The sequence below is a fragment of the Ambystoma mexicanum genome, chromosome 3p, assembly GCF_040938575.1.
Source record: "Ambystoma mexicanum isolate Mex_15411 chromosome 3p, UKY_AmexF1_1, whole genome shotgun sequence".
Classification (NCBI taxonomy): Eukaryota; Metazoa; Chordata; class Amphibia; order Caudata; family Ambystomatidae; genus Ambystoma; species Ambystoma mexicanum.
In genome coordinates this window covers 701,289,779-701,304,429 of record NC_090925.1, presented here as the reverse complement: position 1 = coordinate 701,304,429, position 14,651 = coordinate 701,289,779, and the positions used below count along the sequence as shown (strand labels likewise).

The window sequence follows — 14,651 nt, the reverse complement described above, 5'->3', positions numbered from 1 at the left end:
AATCCCGGCAGGGTCAAACTCAGCCTTTCATCCTTCTGAGGTTGATAAATGAGCACCACACACTGTGGGTAATAATAAGCAGTGCTCAGATATCTGAGGGTTCCTAGCGCTATATAAATGCTAAATTATTATTATCATTATTATTACTGAAGATTGATGACCTTAAACGCCACCAATGGCACATTATTTCACCTGCTTGCCTCTTTATGGTAAAATCCAGTCTTATCGGTATAGCTCCTGGTTCTGGGTTCATATTATCATCCATGGTTTTGTCTGCTATATTTGTTACTTCAATTAAATTTCTTTTTTTGTCATCTTGAAGCAGCTTCTTAGTGACTGCTGCTTGCACCCTCCCTCTTATGCAACCAGTTCCACCAAATACCCCAGAGTGTGAATACCATCCACTCCACGGCCACTGCCCATCACTCACCGAATTATCTTGTTGCACTGGTAGCAGATGGGAGTCCTTGCGCTGCTCTCAGGTGGCTGCTGAGCAGCCTGCACAATGGAGTTCCGGTTCTGCATAGGCGTCAGCGTGGCGGGCTGGCTGTGCTTGGTAAGAACCGTGGTGGTTTTGTCTGGAGCATAGCGTTCGGCAAAGGTGGGATCCACTGCCCAGGGAGGTCGGACTGCAGGCCCTGTCGGAGGAGGTCTCTGTGCTGGTGGGCCTGAAAGAAAGAACGGTGTGAATTAAAGATTAGGCTTTTTTTCCATACTCAGTGTCATTTAGGGCTGGGCACCCATTCACACCAAGTGCCTCTCAGGAATGTTCTTCAATTCTTCCATGTACACCAAGTGCCACTCAGGGCGGTTCTTCAATCCACACCAAAAGCCACTAACGCTAGTTCTTCCACCCACAACAAGTGTGACTACGTGCACATCTTCCCCACACACCATGAGTCACTCAAGCCAGTTCTTTCATCTACACCAAGTGCCACTCAGGGCAGTTCTTTCATCTACACCAAGTGCCACTCAGGGCAGTTCGTTCATCTGCATCAAGTGCCACTCACGCTAGTTTTTGCATTCACACCAAGTGTCACTCAGGTCAGTTCTTCAATCCACACCAAGTGCCACTCAGGTTAGTTCTTCCATCCACACCAAGTGCCACTCAGTGCAATTCTTCCAAACACGCCAAGTGAGTCTGAACATGTTTTGCATCCACACAGAGGGTGACTCAAGCCAGTTGTTCCATCCACACCAAGTGCCACTCGGGGCAGTTCGTCCTTCCAGTATGAGTGGTACTCTTTTATTCCATCGGCATTGAGGGCCACTTATAACAATATGTGCATGCACAGTTCCAACCACTATGACCCCAAGGGTAATGTGCAAAGTAGCGCTAACAGCCACTCGCATAGCAATGTGCACCTGTAAAATGACCTGAAGGGTAAATGTTGCCCAACCATAAATCTACAGAGACCAATAGTGAATGAGACGCCTTCAGGTGCATAGAGACTTGGCGTACACCCAGCAAGGCGTTGCACAGGTGTGGGCAGCTCCTGCTTGGTGAAACACACGTTGCAGCTGATACGCTTGGGTTTATGGGAAGTGGCTTAGATCTTACCATATGCACGCTATGGGGAGAACATGTGTGACCCAAACCTGTGTATGGAAGTTTCTCACTTATGGGTACAGACTCCTACATTGCCATTAGCTTTTTCCTGTTTGACAATGACCTTTACATTCATTTCGTTTTCTTTGATTGACGAGTGGATACCACAATCTGCACAGGCAGTCTATTTGAGGCCCTTAGTAGTTCTGAAACTGTCTGGCTTTCTGCAATCTGTTGTCCTTCTGTCAAGTTCCTGGTTCCCATTCTAGATTTTTGGCTCTGGTCCTAGCATTGGAGTTCCCTATCGAGTTCCTCTGAATTGTCTGTGGGATTTTTGATCGAACTGTCTTGCTATTCTTCTTGGCTTTGCTGCTGAATCCTTGGGCTGCATGGAGTTCTGAGGACAGACTATAGTTTGACCCGCTTCAGGGCCACTTTTCAGTGGCATAACAATGCATGGCAAGGCTTCCCGGGATCGGCTACGCGATCACTGGACTCCTGAGCCTCTACCATGGCCAGCGACTCCCTCAATCTCCCCTGTGTGGGCGAAACCCTCTAACGCCAGTTTTAAAAACCTTTCTATGTGACATAAGCAGCAAAACCCTTTGCTGCAGAAAGGTGACCCGCAGTAAAGTGACCTGGTCATGTTTGACACATCCACTTTTTGCAGGATCTAAGAGTATGAATTAATTCTAGTGACTAGGAATAGGTTGCTGCTTTTTTATTTGCACAGTTTCTCTCCTATATGAATTTGCTAATTAGCACCCCTTCTTTTTGCAGAAAGAACTGTATGTCATATCTGCGACTGAACTTACTGGCAGTGAGTACCAGAATCTCCCATTTCCCTCAGGAACAGAACTATTTTGTTGGGCGAGTTCAGTAAGAGCAAATGGGATTCTCTCCATTGCGGCCAATGGATGCACTATTTACTGACATGCATAAAGCTCTTCATGTGAGTGCCGATGACGCTCCTTGATATTCAGTATTACTTTGCGGAAATACCCCACTCAACGCCAATCATCAAATGAGGGAGAGAGAGGGCGACAAAAAGTGGGAATGAGGTGCCGTTATAATGAACAAGCACCCTTTGAACGTCCTCTAAACAGATTTGGATTACCCTGTTTTTGGTGGATTGGACAAGGGAATTTCATCTTCTGTGACATGAAGATGAGAAGATGCAAGCACATAACTGTTTTGGTTACCACGAGCATCTAGGGGGACACTTGTAGCTTTGCTGATAGGACCACACCTTAAAATACCATGAAATTGTTCCAGTGGAACATTTTGATTTTCGGAATGTGAGGTTTGGAGATCTGGCAGTAACAGAATTCTTTCTGGAAAGTCCTGGGTCTTACTCATCCTAAGGCCCACCTATTGAATATGCTCTACCTGCTAGCCCTCTCTGGTGGAACAACCTTAGTCTGAATGTAACTGGACTCCTTTTCAACTCGTTTCTCCATCCTCATCTATCGGCAAACAGTGCCTGCACATAATGCTTCTAACCGGAGGCACGGTTGATTGAGACGGGTGGTAGATGTTAGGGCAGGCTCCTTCAAAGGAGGTAGAAACAATATTTGAGAATGTTCCACTACACTGTCACTGTATTGTGCTGCACTGACCATGTGAATGGATCCAGACAGGTTCAAAGCAGACATTGGTAGTAGTAAAGGAACTGTCGGACACTCAAATCTCTGAGACCAAGAACAGCCTCCTGATAATCAGTCCTTTGACAAGCACTAACACACTGCACGTGCAGTTTAGCCTTTAGGCAGCCTGTTTTTATCCTTTTTTATGTTGAAATGTTTTATTAAGTACAGTAACTATAAAGGTTCATATAACAATACGAACAGCAATTAGAATAGTACATGTGCCACACGTGGCTATGATAAAAAGGGTTCATGAACTTTACGCAGGCTCGGCATGTCACTGCGAGAAGTCGATCGCCCTGCGTAGAACACCTCACAGAGTGTGGGCGTGGCCTGCGCAGAGGCCAGAGTAAGGGCTGTAACATGCAAAATGGAGAAGAACATGGGAAAATGTGGGCAGTACAAGAGACGGGCCACAGGCATTCCAACGCACACAACGAAGGATTTAGGGGTGCATGCACGCAGACGGGGTTCGGAACTAACGTAGATTTGCACGTACACAGTGTAGTGGGGTGCCTGAACGAGAGTTTGCATGCAGATTTTCTGGAGTTTTACCAGAGTTACAGAAATGTATACGCATGTTGCAGGTAGTAGTTACGGTGGACAATGCGCAGTGTCCCCGAGTTGCACACCTGTTTGCGGGGGACCCCGCACACTGTTTCAAGGGTGCATGTGTTTGCACCCAAGGAGCACGCAAAGCTAGCTGTATTTGGCTCTTTTTTGCTTTGTCTGGGAGCGTTCCGGCCCCAACCTGCGTGTACGGTCACTTTGCGCAAACAATTCCATGAAAACGCAGAGCGCGCAGGATAGGTGTTCTCAGCGCGTTGTCTTGGCAGGATCTCTGCACACTTTTCCATGAATCAGGCCCTATATATCTTACAGTTTTTCAGACCCTGATATTATCTTTGGTGGTCTCCCACAGTGGGCCACAGTATTGCCCTTGTTGAGCACCGACTGATTGTGCTCCATGAGGTCATCTTTGGTCATTTACTAAAGAAAATTACCTTTGCTGATCACCAACAGTGGATGAGGCTACCTGAAATATCTTGTTCAAGGATTACATGGATGGGTTTGAATTCCATCCGAATCACTAAAATTGCAGTACCTTGTTCCAAGATGGAACAGGAGCTTCAGGCACAGTTTCATGATGATGTATTCTCCTTCTTATATGACAGGTTGGTTTCAGGGTACATAGAGAAGAACACCCACTGATACCATCATATTTTGCTCCTAGGCACCAACTGAACATTCAGCCAAAAATTACCTAGGCAACACCCTCAACATTCCAATCTGTTCCATGCATCCTTGACATACATTCTAGATGCACACATTAACAAGACACAACAATATCGCTACAGGTCGTCTCCATCAGTGGACCAGGATATCACTGTTGGTGTCCTTATGCAGTGGACCACAATATTAACCTCAGTGGTATCTCGACAGTGAACCACAAACATCATTTGATGTTCTCAACTTGTGAACCATGATGTTGTCTCAAACCAATGAGCATATACAGGGCTCACTCTATCTGGCACTCGTAGGACTATAGTATTGGCCCACATTGGTGGGTCCTGTCTGGATATGTCTTTACTGTGATATGGCATTTTTTTTACAGGGCAGCGAGAGTGTTCCTACGTGGTACTGGCCCAGAGGTGGGGTCAGTCTGGACATTTCTTTACTGTGACATGGCATTTTTACTGGGTATCAAGGGTGAATGCAGCATGGTGAGTGTTCCCACTTAGTACTTTCCCACATTTGTGGGTCCAGTCGGGACATGTTTATTTACTATACCATATCATTTATTTACTGGCCATTAAGGGCGAGGGCAGCATAACAAGGGTTCCCAAGTGCTACTGGGCCAGAACTAATTAGGAACACTCATTGTGTTGCTTTCACCCTTGATGCCCAGTAGGAAATGCTATGGCACAGTCCAGTCTGGACAAATCTGCACTGTGACATGGTATTTTGTACTGGGCATCAATGGTGAAGGCATCATGATGAGTGTTCCTACTTGATACTGGCCCACAATGATGGGTCCAGTCTGGACAACCCTTCACTGTGGCATGGTATTTTGTTACTGGACATTAAGCGTCATGGCGGCATGAGTGTTCCTCGATGGTAGTGGCCCACATTGGTGGGTCCAGTCTCGACATATTTCTTTACTGTAGCATGGCATTTTGTACTGATAAAGTCAACAGGAATATGTTCTTATATGGCAATACTGGCAACTATTGGCGCACCCTCCATGGATATATATGGGCACAGTCAGCATGAATATGTTTTTAATACTGGCATATATTGTGGGTCAAGGCATCATGAAAACAATTTGAAAAATGCTTGCATTTTAAATGTGTTACCCTTCCAAAACCCATTGTAAACTGCGGCTTTTTAAAACATTTTCCCAGAAAATGCGCTGAAAATGCACGATTTTTAACCCAATACAGTTAACATGTTCCATCTCTCTCGCTACGCTTTGCCACGCCACATGTTCATTGAAAACGTTTACGCCCCTTTAATTAAAAAATAACAAGCTGCCACTGAGCACAATTGCTCAGCACCAGATGCCCCTGGGCATACCGCCAGTAAGTTCATCAGTTCTGGTAAGACCTTAGGTGTTTTATTCAACCAAAGATCCCACAAAGGGGAACAATCATGTAATGGAACAAAAGTGTACTGGCTCTTTCTAAGCAGAGGGAGTTACGAGTGCGGTGTTAGTGACAGTCTTTTGCTGTAATCCTGGGGTAAAGTGGTGTAGTCAAGTGAAACCCCTGTGCACCTCCTCCTGGCCCAGCATCACACTGTGGCTGGCGGCTGCTGGCCCTCGTGACCACCACATTCACTACCCTCAAGCACAGACAGGAAACTTCATCAGAGTGCTTTACCAAAAAACTCTGGTCGCAATTCTGTCGCGACATGAAACTATCGCACTGTGGGTCCGCAGGCCTTGTGTCCGCGAGCACTGGCATGGGACCGGAGTCAGGAAGAAACCAGTTGGCAGCAAGAACATAAAAACAATGCAAGAAATCACTTTGAGTGCAGAGACTTTGAGCCCATGGAAACCAAGCCCCATGCGAAGCAGAGGTCTGCAAAGTCCAATCGGCGAGCTGTTGTCTACCATGATGGCGCTGCATGATCACAACATTGTGGATAAGGCTTTTATGACATAAGGGGCAGCGACGAGGGCTGGTCTGGTTATACACACCGCCACCCAGATGAGTTTGTTTGTTTGTTTGTTTGTTTTTCAAGTTTGTTTGTTTATTTGTATAGCGTGCACAACCCTGAGATTTCTAGGCGCTTGGGGGGATGGTGGAACCAATACCTACTACAGGAGATAAATCATGTGAGAAAACTGAACTACAAATCAGATTGCTCGGTGTCACAATCAATCAATCAATCAATCAATCAATCAATCAATCAGGTATGTATAAAAAGAGGCACAAACCTCCAGGCTTGGTGGGTGTAATGATGGCGCTCCAGTGATAGAGTGAGAAAGAGAGATGGTAGAGCAGAACCTATGTTGGCCAAGCCAGAAAGCCAAACAGCAGCATTAACGCTTAAAGGAGGAGAACCAGAAGAGCGGTACCTGAGTTGGTTTAGTCAAAATAACCCAGCAGCAGCCAGGAGAGCACGAAGGCGGTGTCTGATCCACTTAAGCCAGAGCTTGGGAGAATGCAGGTTGAGGAGTCAGGCTACCATAGGGGGCCTGCTGGGGAATTGGGCCCAATGATTGTCAGGGGGCCAACCGTCGAAGAAACACTTGGAGTAAATTCAACTATGGCTTTCTAAATCTACCTGCCTCTACTCTCCGCCCTCTGCAACTAATCCAGAACAGGACTGCGAGACTTGTCCTTGGCCACAAGCCCTGGGATCATATCTCACCAGCTCTGAAATCTCTCCACTGGCTCCCACTGGATGCAAGGATTAAATTCAAAACCCTCTGCTTTGTCCACAAGGCTTTCTCGGGCCTGGGTCCAAAATACCTTCAGCTTTCCCTCCCCAAATACCTCCCCTCTTGAGCTCTTCGCTCCTCTAACTCCAACTCCCTCAGGGTCAACCGTTTTTCAAAGAAACGATCTGGGGGTAGATCTCTGTCTTCGTCTGGGGCCTCCCTCTGGAACAGCCTCCCTGCCACTCTAAAACTTGAGGAGAACCATCTCCGGTTCCGGAAGCACCTCAAGACCTTCCTCTTTTCTTCTGCCTTCGCTCCCCCTCTCCCCTGCTGATCTGTTCTCTCTTGGCACTGTGCACCTGGCCACCCTCTGTCCTACAGGCCCAGGTACCTGCTCACCCTGACACCCCCCCGCACTGCCTCCGGGCCACCCCTTGCACTGGGGTCTGTATGTGTACCTATACAGCCCCCACTTTTTCTTCCTGCACTTATCAGACCTACCCTGCCTGCTGCCTTAAACCTAGCACTTGCAAATTGCTGGCTACATTACCACTGTTTGTTGCCTTTATTATTTATTTATTGTTAGTTATCTGTTTTTCCTCTGCTTCGCACTTTCCACCTCTCCCCCCTTCAATGCACTTTTCCCCTCCCCCCTCTCCCATGCACTTGCGCGTTCTCAATGTCACTGGGCCTAGTAAGATCGCTGTTTTGTTCGCTCCTGTTCCCCTCCCTTGCCTTGTCACGCTCTGAAACACTTGTGTACGAGCGCAATAGAAATAAAATATCAATCAATCAATCAATCAATCAAACCAGTCCGTGGTGTGTGATGCAAGACCATCAGCCCAATAAAAGTCTTATGCACCTTAGTGTACCTAGGCTGTGTGTAAGAAACTTAAACCTTAAAGTACCCAGCAAGGGGAGGGGAGATACCAACTAGCACTAGAAATCCTAGGGCAAGTAGGGTCAGTAGAGGGCAACCCAACCGCAGCATGAGGGTGTAACCTTATCTTACAGTTCAATACAAAGACCATGACCAAATCCAAAACAAGACCAAGGCACTAACCGGAACCAAACCCATGACCAAGACAAAGACAAAACCCAAGACCAAGAAATGGAAACCATTAAAGAAGTGTGTTGGGACACATTTCTGGGTAGACTCGCAGGTGTTTTGAACTCGGCCCTTTACAGTAGGTTCTGACACTACCTACACTTTATCACTTTTTCCTCACTGTTTGCTTGGATTCCTCCCATCCAATAGGCCAACCTCTAACCACTCCCGAAGCTAAATCTGAACAAAGGTGTAGCAACCTATCAGCTGTGTGCATGCTCTGTGGGAACACATGACGCAATGCAGCATCATCAGCCAGGACTCCTGTTGTGCTAGAAACATCTACAAAGCAGAAGCTGTACAAGTTAACATGTGTAATCTAGACACTGTTCAAGGCAACATCTGATGGATCCCTGCTGCACCAATGTTACATCTGCAGGATAGGTAATGCACAAAGCAACATTACAATGCAACCGCTGTATAAGGGGGACAGGTGCTGTGCAAGGCCATCGTTGCAACTCAACAGTCTGCCCCTGTGATTTAAATGCACAAAGAGGGACTATCAACAAAAGGAGCACAGTCGGTCTTCTGTATCTCCAATAAAAACTAAATGAATGCCTCATCTTAGGACGAGACACTCACAGCAATGATCATGCGATTCTACTCTCAATGACATACATAGGAGAAAGAGCGGTTTTCACTTACCCATGTCAGGTACGTCAGCTGGTTCCGTCCGCACTTCCTGACTAAAAGGAAATAATTATAGGTTTAGGAAGACAAACGAGAAAAAGGAGGTGTGCATGTATTGGAAACAGAGGGACGGGCAGTGCATATGCAGTGTACACACAGACAGACCTCCTGCCCCCACCTGTTTTCCTCTTTATCAACAGTTGCTCCTTCTACTCTTTCTGCCACTGTTCCCGCATGTGCTATGAAACCCCCCTATCCTCGTCTGCTGCTCTCCACATTTTTACTTTCTGACACCCTCCCCCTTCCGGTCTCTCGCTCCCTCTCTCTACAGGAGGTGCTTATACAGCAGCGGATGTCCATGCATAGAAGCTACACTGGCATGACATGCAGCCCAGGAGATAGAGCTGTGGCGGGTTAAGAATACACAAGATGTGCGTGTCCAGGTGATGGGGTGAGAGCGTCAACGTGTAGGACAGAGACGAACAGAAGGCAGAGATGTAAAAGGACAGTTCAGAAGGTTCACTTGTAATAGGTAAGAGAAATGAGAAGCGCATGGGTGAGAGATAGAGAGACAAGAAGCGCGTGTATAGAAAGGCAGGAAGTACATGTGCAGGCGGAGTCAGAGATACAAAAAGTGGATCTTAATGTTTCATTCTGGTGGCCTCATCACAGAGTTTTTCCTCCCTTCCGGGGTGCACCTTCTTTTGATTCACATAAGTGGCACCCATCTTGTGTTTCAGGTGGGTTTGTGCATATTTATGTGTACACCCCAGCACAGAGAAACTGTTATGGGCTTACTGGGAGGGCGAGCCCATCGGAGTGAGGCCGAGTGGGATGACTTGCTTTTGGTGGGTGCTGCAGCCAGCATGGCTGCATGGATAGGCATAGGCATGGAGTTGGGAGGCAACTGGCGAGTGGGAAGCGGCTCTGCCTATTTATGAAAACTGTCACATGGGTGTCCATGTGACCCACAACATGTGACTAAGCACGAGCCATGTGGGACAGGCTCTTAGTCACAACATAGTGTCAGGGAGTGTCCCCTATCCTTTCCCCCAGGTGGGAGTGGCAGATGTCACTGCAGTGGCAAGGCTGTGGGTTGCGTGACTATCTTTCATCCCCCCAGGCGGGAGTTCACTGCGGCTGCGCGACTTCAGCACTCTCCCAGGCAGGAGCTTTGCTGGACAGCAGCTCAAGGGCCGTGCAAACCATCCGGCTAAGCAGTCCCAAGCAGTCATCGTGGGGAAGGTGGGGGCAGCTGCAGGCTGTGGTCACAGGCCACGCCACATCAGGCTCCCCGAGTCGGGAGGATGGGGGCATGCTGCAGGCAGCGGCTCAGTGACCATGCTACTTCAGGCTCCCGCAGTAAGGAATGTGTGGACATGCTGCAGGCAGCGGCTCACGGGCCACGCCACTTTAGGCTCCCCCAGTCGGGAGGGTGGGGGCATGTTTCCAGCCAGCAACTCACAGGCGTACCATTTCAGGCTCCCCCAGTTGGGAGGTGGTCTGATTACTTTCATGCCGGGGAGACCCGCAGAACTTTTGCACACCAGGGAGGCCAGCAGATCAGATGCAAACTGGTGTGTGAAGAGGGTGGCGGCATCACACACATGAGGGAGGGCAACTGTGTGGAGGGCTGCCTGGGCCTGTTTGATGTGTAGAAGGAGTGAGCTTCGCTACACTGGCAGCATGTCAGGCACAGGCTTTGTCCCTTGATGTAAGGGATTGCAGGGAGGGGTTTAGATCCCATCTTCGTAGCCAGTTGTTATGAGTTCCGGGGAGGCCAGATCCATTGGTGTGACGTGCTTGGGCAGGCCGATCCGCATGACCTTCTCCTGGTGTGTGCTGCAGCCAGCATGGCCGCAAGGATAGGCATAGTCATGGAGTTGGGAGGCAACTGGCGAGCTGGAAGCCACCTCGCCGATTTATCAACACTGTCACATGGGTGACCATGTGACCCACAACATGTGACTAAGCACCAGCCCTGTTAAACACAACAGAAACTAGTAATTACATGTCTCCCCTGTACTATATCTCTTCCTAGACCAGTGCAGGCTCTGTGTGGTTCCATTGGCGACACTCAGCAGTTTAGAGACTTAACTCATAATTTCCTGTAACAAAGGTGCACAGGAATCATTAGAGGCTTCTGTAGATCAGAAAATGTTACAGTGCTCCTTGTGGGTAGCCACCAGTGAGCTAGCATTTTGCACGATACGGCTGTGGGTGGGGGTGATAAAGGCCCTCAACCACCACAGAATTCTAGTAAGAATTTCGTCTGGAAGAATAAGTGGACGAATGTTCCTGCATCTGCTACTTTAGACGGTTCTATCTGTTACCTTTCTGTTCTCATCTCCCCCCTTGCTGTTTTAAAGCTGGCACAGGTTGGCATTAGTGCTATAAAATCAAACAACATCATTCCACCAATGCTCCTTCCCTCTACCCTCCTCTCCTTTTCAATTTCCTTCTGTGGGTTATGAAGCCGCCTTAAGCATTAAAAACGTTGCAGAAACACCATAACAAAGCCCCAGCACACTTTCACTTAGCTCTTAATTGAAACTCACATAACACTAACAGCAGAATCGAACGAAATGTAACTAATGCATTAGAAACACGCACCAATAATGCTTTTATTTCTAAAATTAGTGCGTCTTTTTTTCAAGTCGTAGACGCTTTCTCCCACCTCTTTCGCTTCTTTCAACTACAGACTATTTGACACCAACTAAAACCATTTGATGTCCTGTTAAGCCGCCTCTTGAGTGATTTACGGTCGCTGCTCTCTGAACCTTTTTTCAATAGCGTGTGATGATGAGGGCAATACATTTTATTTTGATTTTCTGGCTTAAGGACATACGAAGTGTGCTTTTTAATGAATTCGTTTTTTTGACTTATATAGGTTGACATAAACAAACCTTTAGAGAGTGGCGGCTGGTGAATTTTTGAACTGTTGTGGGCGTAAATGCATGTGTCTAATATGCGTGTGTGATCGAGAAGGGCGAGGGAGTCCTAACCAAACAAGGGTGGTTGGGTGTGCATTTTAAAAATAATGGGTTAAAACGGTGCATTTTACAGCACTTTCTGTGAACATTTTTGTAATCGATGTTTGCATTCAATTTTGTATGGTAAGACACGAAAAAACCCAATAGATGAAAGTTACCTTCAGAGCACAGCACCATTTTCAAATGCATTTTCATTATGCCTTTGTCCAAATATATGCCAGTGTATAAAAAAATGGTTATGTTGGCTGTGTCTATACATGTCCTTGCATGCGGCACCAATATATGTCAGTATTACGATATAAGGACTCCCAGCCAGTATAAAATGCCATCTGACGGAAAGACTGGCTATACCAAGATAGGCCAGGGAACCAAGCAATCATACTTATGTTTGCTTTTACCCTTGATGCAAAGAACAAAAATCCATGACACACACAAAATATATTGCTACACTGTAGCTAGCAATTTAAGCCAGTCTAGCCACGTAATAAAACTCATCATGATTGCTTTAACCTTGATCTCAAGTAAAAAGTAACAAATGCCATGCCACAGTAAGAAGGTAAATGCACACTGACATCATAGGCCAAGCTAGCCACTTAATAAAACGTATCATATGCATGTATCTTGATGCCATGTAAAAAAAAGTTCATGCCACATTCAGAAAGTAAATGCAGACTGGCACTACTAATGTAGATCCGTCTTGTCACATAACACTTCTGTTTGCATTTCCCTTGATGCCAAGTAAAAAGTGCCATGCCACATTCAGAAAGTATTTCCAAACTGGCACTAGCAGTGCCAGTCTACATATACTTCCTTAAAGCAGCATGGCATTTTTTAACTTGGCATTAAGGGTAATGCAAATATGGTAAGTGTAACTACTTGGCTAGACGGACCTACATTCAATGTAGCCCTGTCTAGCCAGGTGTTGCCTTTATGCACAATGACTGTTCATCAAGGGTAAAGCAAACATGATAAGTGTTATTACCTGGCTAGAGTAGCCTAAATTGAATGTAGCGTGCTTGTGCCCGCACCCTGCTGCGCCAAGATAGATAAGTAACAAAATTGAAACAGCCGTTGTAGCTCAAGTACAATTTTAATTGTAATTTGTTCAGTTTATTCTGTTTCTTAGCCCTTTGCGGATGACACGTGTTTCGGCGTATATGCTGCGCCTTTCTCAAATCTGGGCCTTTATATGATGTTGTGGTTTCCCCTTAAACCGTACAATTTTTTATATCTTGTCAGGCAATTCCTGAATAGAGGAACAAACTGGTATGGTATAAACCCACCCCCAGATCCCCATCCCTATTACGGGTAACCATGAGCAAGATTCTATCACAATCAACAAGATCTATGCCATAATACAAAACTGCATGGCCATGAATAGTTTGTGCATGAACAATGAAAAGACAGAGATACTCATCGTTGGCCCCCCTTCCATACTAAAAACTTTCCATTCTGATTACGCATTCATTACCATTTACGGAACACCCATTCCTGTCCTTAAGCAGGTCAAAACACTGGGTGTGTACCTTGATCCCAACCTATGACCAGACACATCAATGCCCGGGCTTTGTCTACAGCATACACAACCAAGCTTATTGTATTAAGCTGCAAATTCCTGGCCCTCCCAAAATTGTCTTACACTTGCTCGTGCACTCATAGTGTCAAAATTAGACTATTGTAATATCCTTTTGCTGGGCACCTTAAACACCAATTTAGCTAAACTTCAGCTCCTGCAAAATAAAGCCCTGCGAGCAGCCCAGGGTATAAAAAGATCGGGCCACATCTCTAGTACGAGGTGGGAAGAACACCGGCTTCCCATCAAAGCCAGAATCATCTTCAAAACGCTCTGTGTCACACACAAATGCATCATCAAGAAGGCTCCCACCTATCCCAACAACTCCATCACCCAAAACAAAGCCATCACAACACTGAGATCCAACTCCAGCAGCCAGCTATTTGTTCCACGCTTCAAGAGCTCCAGGGCAGGGGGGAGAAGCTTCCCAGTAGCAGCACCCAATACTTTGAACTCCCTAGTTCCCCTCTCCACATCTGCTGCATCTAACTGTATTCTATGCAATTTTCTGAAATATGCACGTGTACCCTGAAATTGTATATACTGTATTTCTCTGCAATGTTCTGTATCCTGAAATTGTAAATACTGTAATTTACTGTAATGTGTCTGTGTATATTATCCTACTGTAACCAGACAATCAAGCTAAGCTATCTGTAACCTACGCCGTGATACCTTCGGGTCTGGGTGTATAACAAATGCAATAAATGCATATATCAGTAAAAAGAGGGAGACTGTAGCATTCTACTTGGCAAAGGCCACAATTAGAAAAAAGCATGTCTGTGATTGTTGACCATATTTGAGAAACATCTGCCCCCCAATAGAAAAGAGCTGTTCCAAACAATCTGTTAAAGGCATGCTCATTTATCAAACCTCAGCCACATCAGCCCCCTTGCAGTTCCTCCCCATCTCTGGGCCAGAGCACAGCACCACTAATTATTTCTCTACGCTCTGGCCACTGCCTAACAGAACTCCTCTCAGCCCACAAGAAATGCTCAAAGGTGATCAAAGTGAATCAGCTCCCGCTCTGTTTGCTCCTGCACACCAGGATATGGTGCTCCTGCAGAACACACAGATGGTACACCTGTGGACTGAGCTGTCAGGTATTTGGAGCAGCCAGTGTTTCCCACCCTTTTTTTGTTTTTGCTTCTGGGTGCCACTCTAACCGTTATCAACAAGCTGGAACTATTGGCATGAGAAGTGAAGATAGGAGAGAGATGGGATGTAAGGAGGAAAACTTAGTCTGTGTGTGTGGTTTGGCTTTCT

General features: G+C 46.5%; 1 protein-coding gene across 1 annotated transcript in view; it reads right to left on the bottom strand.

The window, feature by feature from the left end:
* PDLIM7 (PDZ and LIM domain 7) overlaps positions 1-14,651 on the bottom strand; it is a 258,069-nt gene that overhangs the window by 11,088 nt on the left and 232,330 nt on the right. Inside the window, exons 6-7 of the mRNA XM_069651514.1 lie at positions 8,838-8,878; positions 431-668 (exon numbers count right to left, since the gene is read on the bottom strand). Of these exons, the coding sequence (XP_069507615.1) occupies positions 431-668; positions 8,838-8,878 (279 nt within the window). The remainder of the gene's footprint in view (positions 1-430; positions 669-8,837; positions 8,879-14,651) is intronic.